General features: G+C 54.3%; 9 protein-coding genes across 9 annotated transcripts; 4 read left to right on the top strand and 5 right to left on the bottom strand.

Moving 5' to 3' along the window:
- Window positions 1–190: 190 nt before the first annotated feature.
- Window positions 191–1,604, top strand: CDV56_106661 (Zn(II)2Cys6 transcription factor; the record flags this gene model as incomplete). The annotated part of the gene is made up of 3 exons (XM_026760280.1): window positions 191–623; window positions 674–1,076; window positions 1,124–1,604. The coding sequence occupies 3 exons, from the start codon at window positions 191–193 to the stop codon at window positions 1,602–1,604; spliced, it is 1,317 nt and encodes a 438-aa protein (XP_026613351.1).
- Window positions 1,605–1,872: 268 nt separating this feature from the next.
- On the top strand, window positions 1,873–3,554 carry CDV56_106544 (cytochrome P450; the record flags this gene model as incomplete). Its single annotated transcript, XM_026760163.1, has 4 exons — window positions 1,873–2,242; window positions 2,301–2,501; window positions 2,556–3,313; window positions 3,360–3,554. 4 exons carry the CDS (start codon window positions 1,873–1,875, stop codon window positions 3,552–3,554), a joined length of 1,524 nt encoding a protein of 507 aa, XP_026613350.1.
- Window positions 3,555–3,561: 7 nt separating this feature from the next.
- CDV56_106355 (transcription factor domain-containing protein) lies at window positions 3,562–6,445 on the bottom strand (the record flags this gene model as incomplete). The annotated part of the gene is made up of 9 exons (XM_026759974.1): window positions 3,562–3,920; window positions 3,963–4,258; window positions 4,303–4,409; window positions 4,487–5,409; window positions 5,459–5,513; window positions 5,563–5,636; window positions 5,718–5,820; window positions 5,982–6,200; window positions 6,248–6,445. The coding sequence occupies 9 exons, from the start codon at window positions 6,443–6,445 to the stop codon at window positions 3,562–3,564; spliced, it is 2,334 nt and encodes a 777-aa protein (XP_026613349.1).
- Window positions 6,446–6,472: 27 nt separating this feature from the next.
- On the bottom strand, window positions 6,473–7,611 carry CDV56_106278 (flavin monoamine oxidase family protein; the record flags this gene model as incomplete). The annotated part of the gene is made up of 3 exons (XM_026759897.1): window positions 6,473–7,057; window positions 7,124–7,377; window positions 7,434–7,611. The coding sequence occupies 3 exons, from the start codon at window positions 7,609–7,611 to the stop codon at window positions 6,473–6,475; spliced, it is 1,017 nt and encodes a 338-aa protein (XP_026613348.1).
- A 479-nt stretch (window positions 7,612–8,090) lies between these two features.
- CDV56_106077 (putative transcriptional regulatory protein) lies at window positions 8,091–10,766 on the bottom strand (the record flags this gene model as incomplete). Its single annotated transcript, XM_026759696.1, has 1 exon — window positions 8,091–10,766. One exon carries the CDS (start codon window positions 10,764–10,766, stop codon window positions 8,091–8,093), a length of 2,676 nt encoding a protein of 891 aa, XP_026613347.1.
- Window positions 10,767–11,324: 558 nt separating this feature from the next.
- CDV56_105944 (serine hydrolase domain-containing protein) lies at window positions 11,325–12,727 on the bottom strand (the record flags this gene model as incomplete). Its single annotated transcript, XM_026759563.1, has 3 exons — window positions 11,325–12,089; window positions 12,151–12,287; window positions 12,337–12,727. 3 exons carry the CDS (start codon window positions 12,725–12,727, stop codon window positions 11,325–11,327), a joined length of 1,293 nt encoding a protein of 430 aa, XP_026613346.1.
- Window positions 12,728–13,638: 911 nt separating this feature from the next.
- On the top strand, window positions 13,639–15,309 carry CDV56_105757 (flavin-containing monooxygenase; the record flags this gene model as incomplete). The annotated part of the gene is made up of 1 exon (XM_026759376.1): window positions 13,639–15,309. The coding sequence occupies one exon, from the start codon at window positions 13,639–13,641 to the stop codon at window positions 15,307–15,309; it is 1,671 nt and encodes a 556-aa protein (XP_026613345.1).
- A 305-nt stretch (window positions 15,310–15,614) lies between these two features.
- CDV56_105692 (uncharacterized protein) lies at window positions 15,615–16,282 on the bottom strand (the record flags this gene model as incomplete). Its single annotated transcript, XM_026759311.1, has 2 exons — window positions 15,615–16,112; window positions 16,223–16,282. 2 exons carry the CDS (start codon window positions 16,280–16,282, stop codon window positions 15,615–15,617), a joined length of 558 nt encoding a protein of 185 aa, XP_026613344.1.
- Window positions 16,283–17,079: 797 nt separating this feature from the next.
- CDV56_105532 (SDR family oxidoreductase) lies at window positions 17,080–18,290 on the top strand (the record flags this gene model as incomplete). The annotated part of the gene is made up of 6 exons (XM_026759151.1): window positions 17,080–17,134; window positions 17,188–17,446; window positions 17,507–17,670; window positions 17,718–17,917; window positions 17,966–18,116; window positions 18,166–18,290. 6 exons carry the CDS (start codon window positions 17,080–17,082, stop codon window positions 18,288–18,290), a joined length of 954 nt encoding a protein of 317 aa, XP_026613343.1.
- Window positions 18,291–18,367: the final 77 nt, after the last annotated feature.

Raw genomic sequence — 18,367 nt, 5'->3', positions numbered from 1 at the left:
AACGCAACAAACTGTTTTTTCCCCGCCCCCGCACAAAAGAAAGCTTTTCCCTCCGCACTCCAGACGCACCACGACCAACTCTCTCCTATGTAATCCAACCGCTACAGCAGATGCCTGCTCCCGGTAGCAAGAACCAAGGTCTGTCTATTGGATTCTCCCTTCCCGGATCCACCCGCCTCACGCTTACATTATGACGCTAGGCTGTTTCCAATGCACCAAACGCCGCATCGTCTGCGACAGAGCCCACCCCATCTGCAAGAAATGTCAGAAGAAAGGTATTGAGTGTTCCGGGCTGGGCCGCTTCCGATTCACCGATGGTGTCGCCTCAAGGGGTCGATTGAAGGGGTGCGCGATTCCGGCTGTGGACGTTGCCCCTGAGATTGTTTTTGCGCAGACCCAGACCCAGACCCAGAGGCAGCTCCGATGGCGGGAGGGGAGGGTCTATAGACGGTCGCGGAAGGCCAGGGTCGATCCGGTTACTGAACGGGGTACCAATACTGGTGCAGAGGGGGACGCGCCTGACGAGGTGGAGGAGGTGCAGAGGGGGACGGATACAAATGCGCTGTGTGTTGCGCCGTGGGTGGCTCCGCTGGGTGCGCGCGCGCGGATGCTCTTCTCGCACTGTAAGGCCGTTCCTCTCGAGTTCTGAAGTGAGTGGTAAGCTAATGGACAGTCGCCCGGGACGTTGCGCCGGTCATGGTCCTCCTCGATGACGTCTCGAACGGATACCGAGACCTGCTCCTCCCGATGGCCTGCACGGACGACCTGGTGCGACAGGCGGTGGAAGTCGTCGCGACGCAGTATCTAGCCCAGCTGCAGCCGTCTTTCCAGCATGCGGCCGACACCGGCCGCGCGGCGATCATCTCCCGGCTGCGTCGGGAATCCCTACACTTCTCTCCGGACAGTGTATTCAGCGCCTCGACCTGGGCCACGCTGATCGTCCTCCTGGTCGGCGAAACAATCACCGGCAGCGACGAGTACCACCACCTCCTCCAGACCTTGCTCTGCCTGGTGCGCAACCTCGCGCCGCAGGTCCCCTCCGACGCAACCCGCTTCCTCACCAAGCAAACCCACATGTGAGCTAACCCTCCCCATCCATCCTCTTCCAAAACTAATGGCGCAGGTTCCAACTCCTCGGACTACCGCTCCTGAGCGAACACCACGGCATGCATATCCTCCAAACACCCCCCGACCAAACCCTCGACTGGCTCGCCTACGACCTCCCCGCCCACTCATCCCACCACACTCTCGTCGGCCTCACCCGCCAGGCCTTCACCCTCGCCGCGCACATCTACCTCAACCGCATAACCACCAACACCGACCAGCGGGACCTAACCGAGCGTCTCCGCCGACTGATCAGCCAGATCGACCCCGACGGGCCTGGCGCGCATGCGCTCGTCTGGGCGTGCTTCATTGCGGCGGCTGACACCGCAGACGAGACGCATCGGCGGTTTTTCGTGGAGCGCATGGAAAGGGTCTACCTGAAGACAAGATTCCGGAATGTGATAACGGCCGTGCAGGCGTTGCCGGGGATCTGGGCGCGGCGGGGGGAGAGACGCTGGACGGAGGATCTGTTTCGGTCTACGGCTGCACTGGTGATGTAATCGGACGTAGCAGATTAATGGCAACTGACTTCTCCCCAAGAGAAGGAAATAAATTAGTATTCATGGTAATCCCCTCATACACACTTGTTCATATGCTGATACTAGTCGATACTGCCCCAGACCCCAGACTCCACAGTGGCGGTGGGGGCGGGGGTGGAGAGGATCAGCATCGATCACAGGCGTCCAACTCCAACAGATATGTATATAGTATATAAACAGACCTCGCTCCAAAACTCAATCTAATCATCAGATCACATCACAAGCCAAAATGTACCTCATCCTCATCCTCATCACCATCGCCCTCCTCCTCTACCCCCTCCTCTCCACTCTCCACACAACCCTCCGCACCCTCTCCCTCCGCACAATCCCCGGCCCCTTCCTCACCCGCCTCACAAAACTCTGGTACTTCCACCGCGTGCGGACCGGCCACTTCGAGACTGACAATATCGCCCTCCACCGGAGATACGGCCCCGTCGTCCGCATCGCCCCAGACCACTACAGTATCTCCGGGCGCGCGGCCGTGAAAACCGTCTACGGGGCGGGGAGCAAGTTCGCCAAATCCGCCTGGTACGAGGGGTGGAAGCACCCGGATCCGGATCGGTGGACGCTCTTCCCTGACCGGGACGAGAAAAGGCATGGTACGTCGCTTCCTGTCTTTCCCCGTGGCCCTCCCCTGTTGAACACTGATTGGGCCAGCGGAAACGCGCAAGCGGTTCTCGAGCCTCTACTCCATGAGCTCGCTGGTCCATTACGAGGAGTTTGTGGATCGGTGCGCGGATCTCTTCTGCCAGCGCCTGGGGGAATTTGCGGGCCGCCGCGAGGAGTTCAACCTCGGCCATTGGTTCCAGTGTTATGCGTTTGATGTGATTGGGGATATTACCTTTGGGGAGCGGTTTGGTGAGTGGGATTGGGTTTGCCTCTTTGGCGGGTGCGTGGCTAACTCTTGGGTAGGGTTCCTTGATCGCGGAGAGGATATCGAGGGCACGATTGCCGCGCTGCAGCGGCTGATGACGTACAGTACCCTTGTGGGCATATACCCCGAGTGGCATCCTCGGCTTTTCGGGCCACTGAGCCGCTTCAGTTGGTCTGGGGCGGGAGGGAGAGCGTATATCATGCGATTCGTCCAGGAGAAGATCAGGGGCCACGCTGGACCAAAGGCTGGCTTAGGACGGGCTGAGCAGGGGGCTCTGAAGACGCAGAACTTTGTCGAGAAGATGATCCTGGCGCGGGGCAAGGATCCAGAAAAGGTGACGGATTATCATGTGTTCATGATGGGGTTGTCGAACGTCATTGCTGGCTCGGACACCACTGCCATCAGTCTGTCGGCCATCATGTATCATCTCCTGCATTATCCCGAGGTCATGGAGAAACTCAGGCGCGAGATCGACGAGTTTACCGCACAGGGAAAGTGCAGTGACAGGGTCACCTTCAAAGAGAGTCAGGAGACGCCGTATTTCCAGGCCGTCATCAAGGAGGCGCTGCGCATGCACAGTGCCACTGGCTTGCCGCTGTGGAGGGTGGTTCCAGACGGCGGTGCCGAGATCAACGGCTATTTCTTCCCTGCCGGTACGGTGGTGGGGATCAACACCTGGGTGGCCCATTACGATGAGGAAGTCTTCCCAGACGCAGAGAGATTCCGTCCGGACAGATGGATTGAGGCCGAGAGTAATCCGGAGAAGCTCAAAGCCATGAACGAGATGCACATGCCTGTAAGTCTCCCCCTCGCGTCGCATATAGCATCACTGACGACTGTAGTTCGGCCTCGGGTCTAGGACGTGTCTTGGGAAGCACATCTCCATTCTGGAAATGTCGAAACTCATCCCGCGGATCATCCGAGACTTTGATTTTAGTACGGGGCCTGAGAAATGGGAGACGGAGAACTCGTGGTTTGTGAAGCCGACCAACTTTACTGTCCGGGTTAGACAGAGACCGCGGCTCGCAGATGAGTGAACCAAAGTCATGGTGTAACTCCCAGGTTCAGTTGTCGGTACTCCATGATCAATCCATTAATATCGCTCATATCAGTATGGTCGAAGCGGGAAAGTCCCTGCTCCGTAGGCAATACAGGACTTTGTTCATCCCTAGCACTGGCGATGATTCGGGCAACGATGATGCGAGCCAAGTGCCAGAATTCAGGTGCATACCGCACAAAGCCAATCTTCTTCCAGATGGTCTGTGGTTCGTCGGGAATGTCCTTGTCCTCGGGTTGTCGTTCGTTCCATATTCGACGCCAGTTCTCCAACCCAGTTTGGACCGGGGCGAGGGTGGACTCGAAGACCAAGGAGTTTTGCAGGTGAAATGTGAGAGAGTGCAGAGCTATATCATTAGAACTGTTCCAACGTAGAATGGTATACATACCTTGTACAGTCGTAAACAGATTCAGCGTTCCCATCTTTGAGAACTCAAGCACGGAGCGATCATCCAGCTGTCGCTGGCATATCCTCCGTACAACAGCAGTGATGGACAATCTCTCAGACCAGAAGATACACCCTTCCCACTCCCTCAGTGCGTTGAAGCATTCTGTAGCCGTGTCTGCCTGAAAGCAAGCCTCGGGACAAGCCATGTCCATCTTGAGCTCCGAAACCACCATCCGTGGAGGCGTGTGGTGGAGGATCGCCATAGCGGCATCAATCAAAAATACATACGTCAGAGTCCTATCCGGTCAGTCGTGTGTGGCTCAGAACTGAGACAGACCTACCGAATCAATTCCTCCTCGACGATAAACTGCCTCCACCAGGACTCGGACGGGCTCTCCAGCCGCAAGTTGCGGTGTGTGGCCGATTCAAGCCCGATGTCTCTCGCCAGCTGTTCCTATCAGCCAGGCTCCCAGCCAGGAATGGAGTGCGCACCATGACCATCGTCGCATGTCGATGTCTCCTCACCCGCCCCTGCGCCTCCACAGACCCTTCTCTTTTCTGCAGTGAGCAGACCAGATACGCGGTTTGTACACATTCGACGCGCTTCTTCCTCCATTCAGCCTTGTCGTATAGCAGACCGATCGACGTGTCGGACGTCTCTTTCTCCATGAAACACCCATCGCTGAACGCCATTTCTTCAACGCTGTCCAACCACATCTTGGCCGCTTGGCTGTCTTCCTCATGCGGCGACAGACACGCTCCAATAATCAGCATAACACACAGCAGAACGGTCGGTGCCGTCTCTGGATCGAACGACGGGCGGTGCACGATGGGACAGCTGGGGTACCACAGCGACCAGAAATACTCTAGAAAGCGGCGGATGTTGCTAGCAGAAAAGAAGGCGGAGCAGGATTCTTGGACGGCAGGGGACCAGTCCAGTTTGATGATGGTTTTGTCTGATTTTGTGTTGATGGTTCGGTGGAGGTGTTGGGTGATATCGTGGGCCTTATGCATGAGGATATCTTCGTGACTGGATGACGATAGGTGGATGAGTGAGGGGTCGATGGTCTCTGGCAGCAAGTCTGCAGAACAAGGGTGTCGGTCACTCCACTTGAGGAGCTCCTGTCGTTGTTTGAGCGTCTCGCGATCCAAAAACGTGGCCATACCATTGGCGCTCGTAAAGTAGGCCAGATATTCCAGCCTCTCAGCCACGGTGATGCTGTCCGAAGCCAGTGGTGGTGCAAATAACAAGTCCAGCGCGGCAAAGTCCACCGAGCCCGGGAGGTCAGGAAGAATGTCTCCATCTCGGGTTGACCATGATGAGACAATAGCTCTCTCACAGCCACTCAGTTGATCTAGCTGATCTGACTGAAAGTTTGCAGGAGCCTCCACGACATCCTCCGGTTCTTCTCGGACTCTGCATGTCCTCTCATGGCGTTTCAGAAGATCTCTGTAAATGTCAATCAGAAATTCTACGTCATATAGCGGCAGATATACTTTCGAGTGAACGATCGCCGACAGAGCCCACAGGAGTAGGGCCTGAGATTTTCATCTGCTGCTCTTAGTTACGTTCGAATCCAAAGCCGAAAAGTAGAACATACGCGACCGAAGGTGTCGCCGCAGATGCTCTGCGCGGCTGAAACTGGTGCAGCAGTATGTGCACTGCCACGGACGACTAGACATGTTGGTCTGAACGAAAAGTTTGATAGCAATGGATGCAGATCGATCTCGAGACTCGCAGGTCAAGAGTTAAGACAATCGGAAATACGGAGGAATCCGAATGTGCGGGGAGCTGACTGCAAGATGCCTGAGGCTGCAGGGATGCGGGATGCGGGACACCAGTTGACCAGTTGACTTGCCTGACCAGTTGTCGGGCATATAGACGTCTCCATCCAAAACCACAATTCAGCTTCAGTGCTAGAGTTTCTTATTGTCCAGAATCCCAACGACTGAATCATACGCAAGCGAGGTAAATATACTTCTGCTACTAGCTCTATCACAGATGTGACTTCATATCTACCGGCTTAATCAACTCCTCCTTCACCCGCATCGCTGCTCGAGTCCCCTCCTCGATCGCACCATCGATAAAGCTCCTCCAACCAACAGCCCAGTCCGAGCTCGCAAATAGAACATTCCCGTGCGGTGCACGGAGGGCATCCAGCGATGTCGACAACAAGCCGGGAGGAGAAAAGAACCAAGCTCCCTTGGAAAACTCATCCTTGCACCAGTTGTGGAACACCTGCACCATCAGTATACGCATCCAGCTGGACCGATGAGAGAACCTACCAAACGCTGAATATCCATCATGCCCGGCGCCAGATTCCGCACCGCCTGCTTTGTCTCCTCGATGTTTTCTTCTGGTTGGAGGTGGTTATGTTTCCCGCCAAAGGCGACGATATGCGTATTACCCGCGGGTGTGGTGCCATCCCCAATCGCATAGCACAGCTTGTTGAATGGATACGAGATCCCGCTCCATGAGCGCATGTCCCTGTTCGAGACCTCAGCGTGGACCTAGACGCATTGGTTGACGTGGCCGGTGTTCATGGCCGCGATGCGCTTCTCGTCCAGCGCCGGGTGGAAGGAGATGGTATTGAGCACGTTCAAGGGGACGGTGCAGATCAACCTTCTACCGCCAAATGAACGGCCATCTCTTGTCGTCAGAGTCACTTTTCCGTCTTCATCAACAACCGACTTGATCGGGCTGTTAAACGCGTACGAGAGCCGGCCCGTCCCCAACGCCTCCTGGAAGAACTTGATCGCGAAGCTCGACTGGCCCCCTTTGAACTTGTGCGTGATGAGCAGATCCAGACACCCTCTGTACGTGTACCCGCACAGCGCCCACCAGTGCAGGAACTCGAGAAAGCTGGTCGTCTCCAGCGTCCCGCAGCTGCAAAGCAGCACGAACGCCTCGAGGGTCGCGCGCTCGTGCGGAGCCAGCGTCGCAGCGATCTCGTTGATACGATCTCGCACCGACATGGTATCGTACTTTCTCGCGTCGGGGTTGTGGAAGGTATCATGCGCATACGGCATGATCTTCCGCCCCATCTCCCCGTCCACATTCACCAGCTTCTCCAGCCCGGAGATGAGCAGTGCATCCTACGCAACCCGCATGTCAATGTCCAGCCCACTCCGCAAGCAAACGCAAGAACAGGACAAACAAACCTCCTCCGCATGGCTCATAATCCTCGACTCCTCCTCCTCCCCAGTCCGCAGCTGGAAATGGTTCACCCCGCGGGAAAAATCAAACGAGGACTCGAGCTCGTTCCGCATCTGGTACCGCGATATCTCCCGCCATACATGCGGCTGGCCCCAGTGCACCCACGTCCCGCCCATCTCGAACGGATACCCGTCGATATTCGACGACCACGAGCGACCCCCGATGCGATCGCGCGCCTCGATCAGCAGGACGTTCAGACCTGTAGCGTCATCAGCTTCCCCTTACTGTAGTCTATATCCGCGGGAGGGGACAAACCGGCAATTGCGGCATCGCGGGCTGCGGTTAGACCGCAGTACCCGGCTCCTACGACGATGACGTCCCAAGTCCGGTTGCTGTCTTTGATGTTTGAGCAAGGGGAGATGACCCCGATGGAGGGCACGCCCTGGACGAGGCCGGTTTTGGGTGTCCACTGGTATCCGTCTCTGGAGGTCATGGTCGAGCTATTCTATAGCGACTATGGGGAAAGTTCATTGAGATCGCTGGGGAATGAGAGGTCATTTATACGCCTCGCGTAGGGCATATTCATGCGGTTTCCGATCCCTAACGGCTATTGGATAAATGACGGCTTGAGATTGAGGACTAGGCTATTGACCTAATTCGGATAAAAAGGTGAGAAAAGAGAATCATTCTTATCTCTGGACTGATAATGATTGTAGTGGCCCTCCTGTGATTCGTGGTGTTGATCTATATAGTTGATTACGTCAAAATCTCAGAATTGCCGAATCGGGTAATAAAAGAGAGAATTGTGAAGCCACAGTCAATCTAATTGGGTAGTACCATCACCGTTTAGACATTAAGACACGTGAAGATAGAGGAGACAAAGCAAAGACTACCAGATGGCTGGTTTACACAGTTGACTGCCTACTTCAGTTGATAACACTCCGGGTATATTCCTGCTAGCTAATGGCCGACCTAAACCGGGATACTACTCAACTCCGCTGATATCCGTTCATCGAAAAGAGGCATAGCAGGCGGGATGTGGACGGTCTCTCCTACAGAACAAAACGGACTGTAACCCTTCCCCACTCTCCGATCCAACCGGTTCGACAGCGAGCGCGCAGCCACAAACGCCATATCCGATTTCGTCCCTAGACACCACAATGCCGAGATGCAGAACTCGCAGTTCCTCCTGGCGTACTCCGACGGATCGTCACTCGCCCTGCCGTAGCCACCATGTGGTAGGGGCGTGATGTCATCTAGAAGAATGTACGCTGCCTTGGCGAAACAGCGAATGAGGACGAGGGTCCACGGCTCGGTCAGGAAGGCGGCCTCGTTCACAGAGTCGTGGTAAAAGCGGATCCGGTTCGCCAGGGACTCCCGTCCCTGAAGACAGCGCTGTGCGATCGCCCCGACGGCCAGAGCGTTGTCCCGTCGGAGGGTCGCGACAAAGTCGATTGCGCAGCGGGCCTCGCGGCGGCTTTCCAGGCCCAGTCGGCCCTCGTCGATGCCTTTCACCGTGTCTGCCAGTAGCATGGCTGCTAGGTGCCAGTGTCCTGCGACGATGACGTACCATGACTGGATGCGCGGGGGTAGGTCATCGTGGTTGGCGTTGCAGCTCAGGAAAAATTGCTTGTAGGTGGTGTTCCAGTGTTGGTAGATCCGGAGAGTCTTCTGGATGATCTCCTCCAGGCGCTCGGGACTCGCGCCACGGTAGACGAGGGTCTGGAGCCGGGTGACCTGTCGAAAGAGCAGGACTTTGACGGGGCTTGCGTCGGAGAGGATCTCGGCGGCTTCTTCGTAGGAGCAGGGCCAGCGGGGCGGGTTCGAGCCCTGCCGTGCGGCCCGTTTGTGCAGGAAGAAATCCCCCCACAGGTCTTGTTTCTCCTTTAATGCGCGGGTATATGAGATGTTCCAGCCGTCGAGGTCGACGGCCCTGTCGGTTTTCTCATTGGAGACCGACGGCGAAACGGACGTTATCTGGCTGTCCTCATCTGAGATGGCCAAAGGTCGCTGATACATGGCGGCCTGCAGGGTATCGAACATGACCACTAGCCAGAAAAGAAGGTTGACGGTTTCCTGGTGCTCGGGGTCGGCGTAGAACGCGTCCGTCTGCGGAGAGGGCGTATCGGCCATGCTGGCTACGTCGATATTGCTCTGCTCCGGCGAACTTCGTGACTTTGGTTTCTGCCGCTCCAGTCGTGTCAGCTTATATCGGATGGAAAACAGCTGTCGCACAGCCGCCTCCATGAACAGGGGTGCGCTGTCATTCTCCAGCAGCTCATGCAGCTCCATATCCTCATCGACGTTGAGCGGACGCTGTCCGATGGAGAATATGATATTCGCAAACGCAACCCGGAAAGAAGGAACTCCCGCTGCATTCTCCAGAGCACGACGCGCCTGATTCCACAAGGTCTCCCGGATGACGCGCTCGTGCTGTGCGACGGGCGAGGTCGGAGAAAAGCCATTGCTTCTTGGGATCTTCTGCGCCCACTGCGAGGCGAACGCCATGATCGCGGTGTGGAGAGCTCTCGATGCCATTTTCTCTTCTGCTGCGCTCAGATTTCGACCCCGGACGGATGAGTATGCTCGATCTAGCCGACATACTCGAGTACAGATCCGGTTCGTCCAGTTCGGTCCCCATGCCGCTTGCGCTTTACTGGAGAGCCCACTCGGTGCGGAGGTGTATGGCGAGACGGCCGTGTTGTAGGGACAGTTCTGCTCTGTGAGCCAGCATGACAGCGCATTCTCCATACTATCATGGTATATGCGGACGAGATTCTGGGTCATCATCGAGCGAGCATAGCTGTTGGAAATACTATCGGAAAGAACAAAGAGGTTGTCGATTCGATCTTGGTTGCCAGGGGGGTATAGACTGTCTGCTGAGAACGTTTGTGAAAGACCGTCACTACCGCTGTCCGGAATCACAAAGCCAGGGGACGAAGAGTAATAGGAATCATTCAGTCCCGGACTTGAGTCATCGAACTGTCGAAGAAGATCGAGTGTCTCGTCGAGGGATTTCGGCGCCGAACTCGACAAGCTCTGCTGGTAATAGTCAAGACTCGAACAACTGTCCTCGCGATCCGGGGCCGAGCCCGACGTTTCCGCATTGCTTGGTGGGACATGTGCTGTGTTTGCGTTCCAAAGCATGATACTGAACGGGTCGAGTTCAGATTCCCTGCTTCTCAGTGGTATCGAGACGGCATTCGTTTGTTCCATTGGCCAAGTCAATGGCTGATCGACAGAACCAATCGACGACACTGCATTCCCCGTACTGTTAGATAGCCATGACGAGGAGTACAGCAAGTCGTCCAACGGGCCTGTTTGCCCCGAGCGACTTGAAGCCACGTCTCCCTCAGCTCGAGGCAAGTTGCTCGCATTGCGACCTTTCTGCTTTCGACCACCGCGCGCGGCGGTCCGGTTCTCAACTAACCAGTTGAACGTGCATTCTCGATTATATTTCCTGCAGTTCGAGCACGGGATGTTGAGATTGCTCTCTTGTAGCGCCCTTCGACTGCCAGCATCAGTCTGGCTTGATGTAGATGATACAGATGAAGCATGCCGGTCTCTGCGAGCGGGAGCATCGCAGGCCCTCTTTCCCTTCCGGCACGGATCGCAGCTGTGGTGTTGGCGTCGACGATGAGCCTCCATCGCGGCGCTGGACAGTCAACTGTCTGTCAACGCTAAAAGATATCCCGCATACAGAATCGGCTATTACCGGGTTCGATGGCTATTGTGGAGAGAGATAGCTAATAGATATTTGCTAGGGGGATATGTGGAGGGAGACCTCAGTCACCTCATGTTTTGGTGGGTTTTGACTTTTGAAGCTTCGAGCCAAGAGGACAACGCGGGGTCTGGAGATTCGCGAACTTTAGTGTTAGAGGAAGAAGTTCACGAGACTTGACTGGCCTATCGATGCCTAAATCCTAGACGCACTAGATGTTTGCTAGGCCGGTCTGAGTTCGAGCCGTTGGATCATTGTGATGCTCTGGTTGGCCGACGGACCGCAGTGGCTGAGTGCTATCCACAGTTCGTGTTTGCTGCGGGGGGAGATTCCCCGTGGGGAGTTGCCTGTTGGAGAGCTTCGGATCACCGGAGATGTACAGAGTTTTGAACAAAATAGCGACAGATGGAAAGATGGCCAATAAGATATGAATAAGTCAAGAGAGCAATTGCTCAGTCTCTACGGCGTATGGAGAGGCGTGTCATCTACACTTCAGCCAGGCCACGGTAGACAGCAGACTCCACATCCACCCAAAGACTCAGAACCTGAGGATCGGCAAAGGGCAAGACCTGAGTACAGATCATCCCTGCGACCCCTTTCTCCCTATCACACCACCACCAGAGATTCGCAAGTCCTGCCCAGTGGGCGGTCCCTTCAGACCGTCCCGTGGGTCCTCCCGTCAGCATGAATGTGAGTCCCCACCCCTGAGGTGTCGATGATGGGTATAGATGAGGTATCTTGTTGGTGAGATCAGGCTTCGATGGTGGAATTGTCTGTGCCGCGAAGTTGGCAAGATTGGGGATCTGATTGCGGAACATCTCGTCGACTGTCTCTTTCTTGAGTATTTGCTTGCCGTTGATGGGGGAGGTGCCGTCGTTTAGGAGCGTAGCAAGGATTTCTGCCGCAGTAGAGACTATCAGTATTTTTTCAGAAATGGCATAGTCCAAGACAAACATACGACAATATTCTTGTGGTTTAGCAAAGCAGCCCGCTCCACCACTGTTGAAGCATGTCTTGATGTCCTCGGAGGTCCGCACAATCAGAGGCCGCCGAAGCAGGTGGTCTCGACCGGAGAGTTGGCCTTCAGGGTCTCTCTGATTCATGTACGCCAAATTCTCCTTCAGTGATGCCGATGGGAACATCGAAATGTTATTCAGCCCGAGGGGCTCAAAGATGTTGCGGTGGAAATAATCGTTCAATGAGTGCCCCGTGACTCGCTCCACCATGACACCTGCCCAGTCGATGTTTACCTTAAACATGAATTAGACGCGGGAATCTTGAGAGTAGCTGTTGCTAGCTGGACAGACGCACCCCATATTCCCACTTCTCCCCAGGCTGATGAACCAATGGCTGCAGCATATCGTAGATGTGTCCTGAGAACTCATCATAGCCAATCGGCTTGCTGTAGTCTCTCAACTTCTCATTAAAGAATGTATAGCCAAAGCCAGCTTATGTCCACGGTCAGCACTTGCTACTCACGAGGAAGCGCCCACTCACCGGTATGGTTTAATAGCATCCTCAGCGTGATTCCCCTACGCTTCTCGACCAAACTCCCATCATCCTGCAACACCTTCACATCTTTCAGCTCGGGGCATATCTTCTCAAGCTGGTCGGAATCGTCCAAGTTCAATATTCCCTGTTCGACAAGCTGCATACACGCAATTCCCGTGATCATCTTCGTGCACGAAGCAATCCAGAAGATACTGTCGAGCGTCATTGACTCCTCAGAGCCATACCCTCGCTTTCCACTCGCGTGCGCAAAATGCTCCTTGCCATCCTTGCCGACGACCACCACCACTGCACCTGGGATACCCTTTTCCTGGTCGACGCACGCCGCATCTACTCTCTCTTTGAGGGCAGTCACAGCTTGGGGAGAAAGAGAAGCCATTGTGAGAAGGTAGGATATCCCAGTGATTTGTGTCAAGTTCCGTTCTTGTTTGAGGGATCGAAATGGATAGACGTTGGGCTATATAACGGTCGTCTCCTCCCCTCATCATGTAGCGTCGGGACCTCGGTGGTCGGCCACGTACATCTACTCAGAAAAGTCGGCCGGCCATCGATCGATCAGCAAATTGTAATTTGGAGTAAATCAGAAAAGAGGACAAAAGGAACGCCAGGTTTGTCTTAGGGCCTGAAGCGTCTCCAACTGATTGCTACAGTGGACTCGGGGTATGCGGAACCGCACCGCAAACACCTCGGTCTGAACTGCGATGAATCGGCTCAAGGGCGACCACAAAATAGGTCTATCACTGCGGATCCGCACGGAAATGCAAGCCTAGAACAATGCGTTGGCGAGTATCCTGCCAATTGTTTGTGGTGTTACTTTGGCGTGCGGGGAAGACGAGGAGAAAAGTGTATGTTCTGCGTTCTGGATACTGGGAGAAGTACCCTGCATACTTGCTAGACAGAGGAACGTGAGAGTTTACCTTGCGAGCTCCGTATTATTCCTTATCACATTGCGTCAAGAAGGGGGAAGCAAGCCGGGTATGCACATTGGTTATAGGAAAAGCCTCGAGTTGGGTTGAGAGTCGATAATGCGGGTGCTTCATGCAATATTCGTGAAACAATTCCAGGTTAAGGACCTTGTACATCGAGTTACACGAGTAATCCTTGTCCAGGTCTCAGCAAGGAGGTGCTTGAAATGTTTGCCTGGAGGAGGATGCAGAGACTCGTTGATAATTGCATAGGGAGTCCTTCAGCTCACAAATACTTAAAGCCGGTTGAAAAGGGCGGCTACACGTCAGGTCGATTACGAGACCTCAAGCAAAGAAATCGATTTATAGCTCAATCTCAGCAAACATGCATATCAGGAAGGAACTCAGCGAATATGTCTCCCGTCGAGGCACAGCTGGACCCTACACTGATAACCTCAACGTCGATGTCCTGATCGTGGGAGCTGGGTTCGGCGGCATCTACTGCCTTTATGAAATGCGAAAGCTGGGTCTGAAGACCGTCATATACGAGGCAGGCGATGATATTGGTGGCACTTGGCGCTGGAACTGTTATCCAGGAGCCGCGGTGGACTCGGAGATTCCAGAGTACCAGTACTCCATTCCAGAGATCTGGAAAGATTGGACCTGGTCGACGAATTACCCCAACTATGAGGAACTGAGACGGTACTTTGACCATGTTGACCAGGTGCTTCAGGTAAAGAAGGATTGCGCCTTCAACAGCGTGGTGGTGGAGGCCCGGTTCAACACGGATGAAGGTCGCTGGCATGTCAAAACGGCTGACGGGAGAATGGCGTCCTCGAAGTACCTCATTATAGCGGCTGGATTCTCTGCAAAGCGGTATATCCCTGAGTGGCCGGGAATGGATAAGTTCCAGGGAATCATCCACCACTCCTCCTTTTGGCCGGATGAGCACAGCATTGATGTCCGAGGAAAGCGCTGTGCGATCATTGGAACCGGCGCGTCTGGTGTCCAAGTCACGCAAGCCTGGGGTCCAAAGGCCGGCTCGCTAAAGGTCTTCCAGCGAACCCCCAACCTGGCCATTCCCATGCGTAAACGGTCCCTATCCGACAAGGATCAACAAAAGGCCAAAGCACTGTATCCCGAACTGTTCTCGCTCCGTGAAAAGGGCTTCGCGGGTTTCCTCTACCCATTCTCTGAGAAGAGTCTCTGGGAAGATAACGAAGAGGAACGGGAAGCTTTCCTCGAGAAGCTATGGGCAGAAGGGGGATTCCGCTTCTGGGTCGCCAGCTATCGCGATTACCTCTTTGACTCCGAAGCCAACCGCATCGTGTATGACTTCTGGTGCAGAAAGGTCCGTCAACGCATCGGCGATCCCAAGGCACGAGAGTTGCTCGCGCCCCACGAGCTACCGCACTACTTCGGCATCAAGCGTCCTTGTCTTGAAGAAAACTACTTTGAGCAGTTCAACCGGGAGAATGTCGATGTGGTGGATATCAAGAATAACCCCATCGTCGGGTTCACCGAGACCGGCATCAAGCTCGAAGATGGCACCGTACACGAGTTCGATGTCGTCTGCGTCGCGACCGGATTCGACATTACCACTGGCGGCATGACCAGCATGGGGTTGACCAGCATCCACGGCACGACGCTCAAGGACGAGTGGAAGGATGGAACGTACACGTATCTCGGCTTGACGGTCAGTGGGTACCCCAATATGTTTCATCTGTATGGACCGCAGGGACCTACGCTGCTCAGCAACGGACCCACGACCGTGGAGGTCCAGGGCCGCTGGATTGCAGATGCGATCAAGCAGGTTGAGCGTCAGCGGATCAAGTATATTGACCCTCTCCCGGAATCTGCTCGGGCATGGAAGAAACGGATCAATGAACTCTCAGACATGTCACTCTTCCCTACGACCAAGTCCACGTATATGGGTGGGACCATACCTGGGAAAGTGTTTGAGCAGGGAAATTATACCGGCGGTATACCTCAGTATTTGGCAGAGATTCGCACCGCTCTTCCCAAATTTGACGGGTTCAATATTGCGAAGTATTAGGCAGACTGTTATGCAGTTGGAGATAGTCATGCTCAGTCATTCTATTAGCTCCTAGTTACAAACGCTTGCTTCCATCCGAACCCGAAACAACCAGACACCGTACCTTGCGTTTCCAGCCAATATACATACCGCAAGTCCCTATAGATATGAGGAAAGTTTTGTGAAAGGGGAGAAAGGCAGAAAAGAGTACATGAGTTGGGAATAAACCAGACTGCACAGATCGTCCTGGTCAAATGCAGGAAGTACAAAAGTCAACGGTGTCAGAATCAACTGCACAACGTCAACCCGTCCCTCCATTGCGTCAATCACTTCCTATCGCCCCAAAGCCCGACAATACCCATAGCAAGCGCAATTCCCGCGCACACCGCTCTAGCACTCTGCAGCCGTCTCTCACGAGCCATCTCTTCACGGACACTCTCGCCATTCACCGACTCCTCGGCCTCGACAACGACAAGGTCCTCGTCCTTCTTGGCGGCGTGCCTGCGAGAGAAGGACATGCACTCCGAATCCTGGATGAAACTCTGAGACCAGGCCTTGAGACCGATTTCCCTGTGGAACCAAAAGTCCATTCCGTATGACCCGATGATGGACGCGACGCACATCCAGATCAGGTAGGGGTGTTTCCGGTGCTTGGGTGAGATGGAGTATGCGAAGATAAGGCAGCCGTTGGCGATGTTTGTCAGTCGTAAACCATGTTTGCGGTTGAGGCGCTTGACTTCGTTGAGAGACCGGAGAGCGTTGGCGGAGGTGGGGAGAAGACTCAAGGAAGGGATTGTGACGGTGGAGGTGGAGTAGGAGAGGCCCTGCGACGGTTCTTATTAGGATCTTGATTCAAGGTTGTGAAGTCATGATTAAGGAAGCCGTGAAGATAAATTCGAGTGCAAAGTGACGACTGGCCAGTGCTGAGACTTACTGTGAGTATGCCCAAGGACACCGTTCCCACGAATTTGGTGACCGTGATAGGGCACGCCATTATGCTAAGATGGGCACGTTGATGACAGAGGTGTCGATTCTCACGATGTCACAACCGATGTCGAATTTCGTCGAGTATGGATGCAGACCATGCAACGCGTGATTTGATGCAGAAGAAGATGGATCATTTGAAGGTGGAGAAGCTGCCAAAGTGACGTCGGGATTATGGGCCGGCCGTCCAATGACAGACCGCCAATTAGCTTGCGCGCATCGCTGTCTGGTTGTTAGTGCCTGAGGCAGCAACGAAGATAGAATGTTCGAGGCTTTCAGGAAATCTAATGTCTTGTCCTGTGTACCAGAGTAGGTATCCTTGGGGCACTAATCATTTATTGCCACATGAAGGAGATTTAAGAAGCATGTTTCGACACTTATCTGCTATGAGAGGGGCATTGATCATGCCAAGATCTACTCCGTATGAAGCATAAAACCAACATGTGATAGGCATGCCTGTACCACCACAAGCGCCATCAAGATTACACAAAGTAGTGAAGTCTAATCAATTACTGGATCATCAAGTTACCATGGAGGACATCGGATATCCCGTTCTTTGACTAACATTTGGTGCTGATTTTGAGGTTGAGATAAACATAAATCACTGGGACATTCCGAGGCTACCGACCGAACAGCCGCGGCATCTTTGTCATTGTGGGGAATGGGCTACAGCTAGCTGGCCGAGCACTAACTTGAGCTACCATCTCGTTTCAATTCATCTAGATATCAGGTGTCTGAATACTGTCGGTCTGTTAAAGCTAGAATCTGATCAACAATTTACATCAATATAATCTTGTCCCCGCGAAAATGCCAGTTCCAACCGAAGACTACCTCAGTGACTCCTGGAAGGAGGGTCTCTTCAGTGAGTCTCCCATTGAAACTCAAAGCTGCCAATCCGCTAACATGACGTCCCAGCAAACAAAGTCGTCTTTTGCACAGGTGGCGCAGGCACCATCTGCAGTGCGCAGGTCCGCGCCCTCGTCCATCTAGGCGCGGACGCATGCATCGTCGGCCGAAACGTCGAGAAGACGGAAAAGGCAGCCAAGGACATTGCCACCGCTCGTCCAGGAGCCAAGGTCATTGGCATTGGCGCAGTTGATGTCCGCAAGTACGATGATCTGAAAGATGCCGTCGATCGCTGCGTCAAGGAGCTCGGGGCTATCGACTTTGTCATGTACGACTGCCCGCGTCGAGTCGTTCTCTGCACAGTTTGCTAACAGCTGGTTCATGATAGTGCCGGTGCGGCTGGCAACTTCCTGGCTTCCATCCAACAGCTGTCGGTGAATGCTTTCAAGTCCGTGATTGATATCGATGTGCTGGGGTCGTACAACACCCTCAAAGCGACCATTCCCCACCTCGTCGAATCCGCGAAGAAGCACAGGGTCGACGCTGAGACTCGTACGTTATCTCATTTCAGGCTTGGATCGTATCTGACCGTTGCATAGTGCGGCCCTCGCCGCTCGGCACCGGTGGACGCATCATCTTCGTCAGCGCCACCATCCACTACCGAGCAATGCCCTTCCAGGCGCATGTGGCCGTCGCCAAAGCCGGCATCGACGCCTTGTCTCACACCGTATCCATCGAGTATGGTCCGCTCGGAGTGACGTCGAATATCATCGCTCCTGGACCAATCGCTTCAACAGAGGTATGTCGTTTCTTCGTGTAAATTAAACTATGTATCTGACATTCATAGGGTCTCGACCGCCTCCTGCCCTCTGATATAAAAGAATCATACACTAAATCCCAACCTCTGGGCCGTTTCGGCTCCGTCCGTGATATTGCCGATGCGACGGTCTACCTCTTCTCGAATACTGGCAGTTATGTTTCTGGCCAGGTCCTTGTCGGTAAGTGATTTTCTGCACGATTCGAAAACCTCAGACTGACGTGTAGTAGTTGACGGCGCGAGTTGGCGCATGTCGGCTGGCGGTGCGGCGTATGGACAACTGCAGTATCCGGATTTCCTGCTCTCCGGGGACGCAGTTCAGAAGGTGAAAGGGCAGAAGAAATCGAAGCTCTGATTTTGTTCATGGTTTACCAGAAGAATGATTTTCTCTTTGTTGGACCCGTATAGATTAGTTCCCATTTGCTCTGCGCC

The sequence above is a fragment of the Aspergillus thermomutatus genome (genome assembly GCF_002237265.1).
Source record: "Aspergillus thermomutatus strain HMR AF 39 chromosome Unknown NODE_131, whole genome shotgun sequence".
Classification (NCBI taxonomy): domain Eukaryota; kingdom Fungi; phylum Ascomycota; class Eurotiomycetes; order Eurotiales; family Aspergillaceae; genus Aspergillus; species Aspergillus thermomutatus.
The sequence above is the reverse complement of the archived record's forward strand: the minus strand, read 5'-3'. Positions and strand labels throughout refer to the sequence as shown.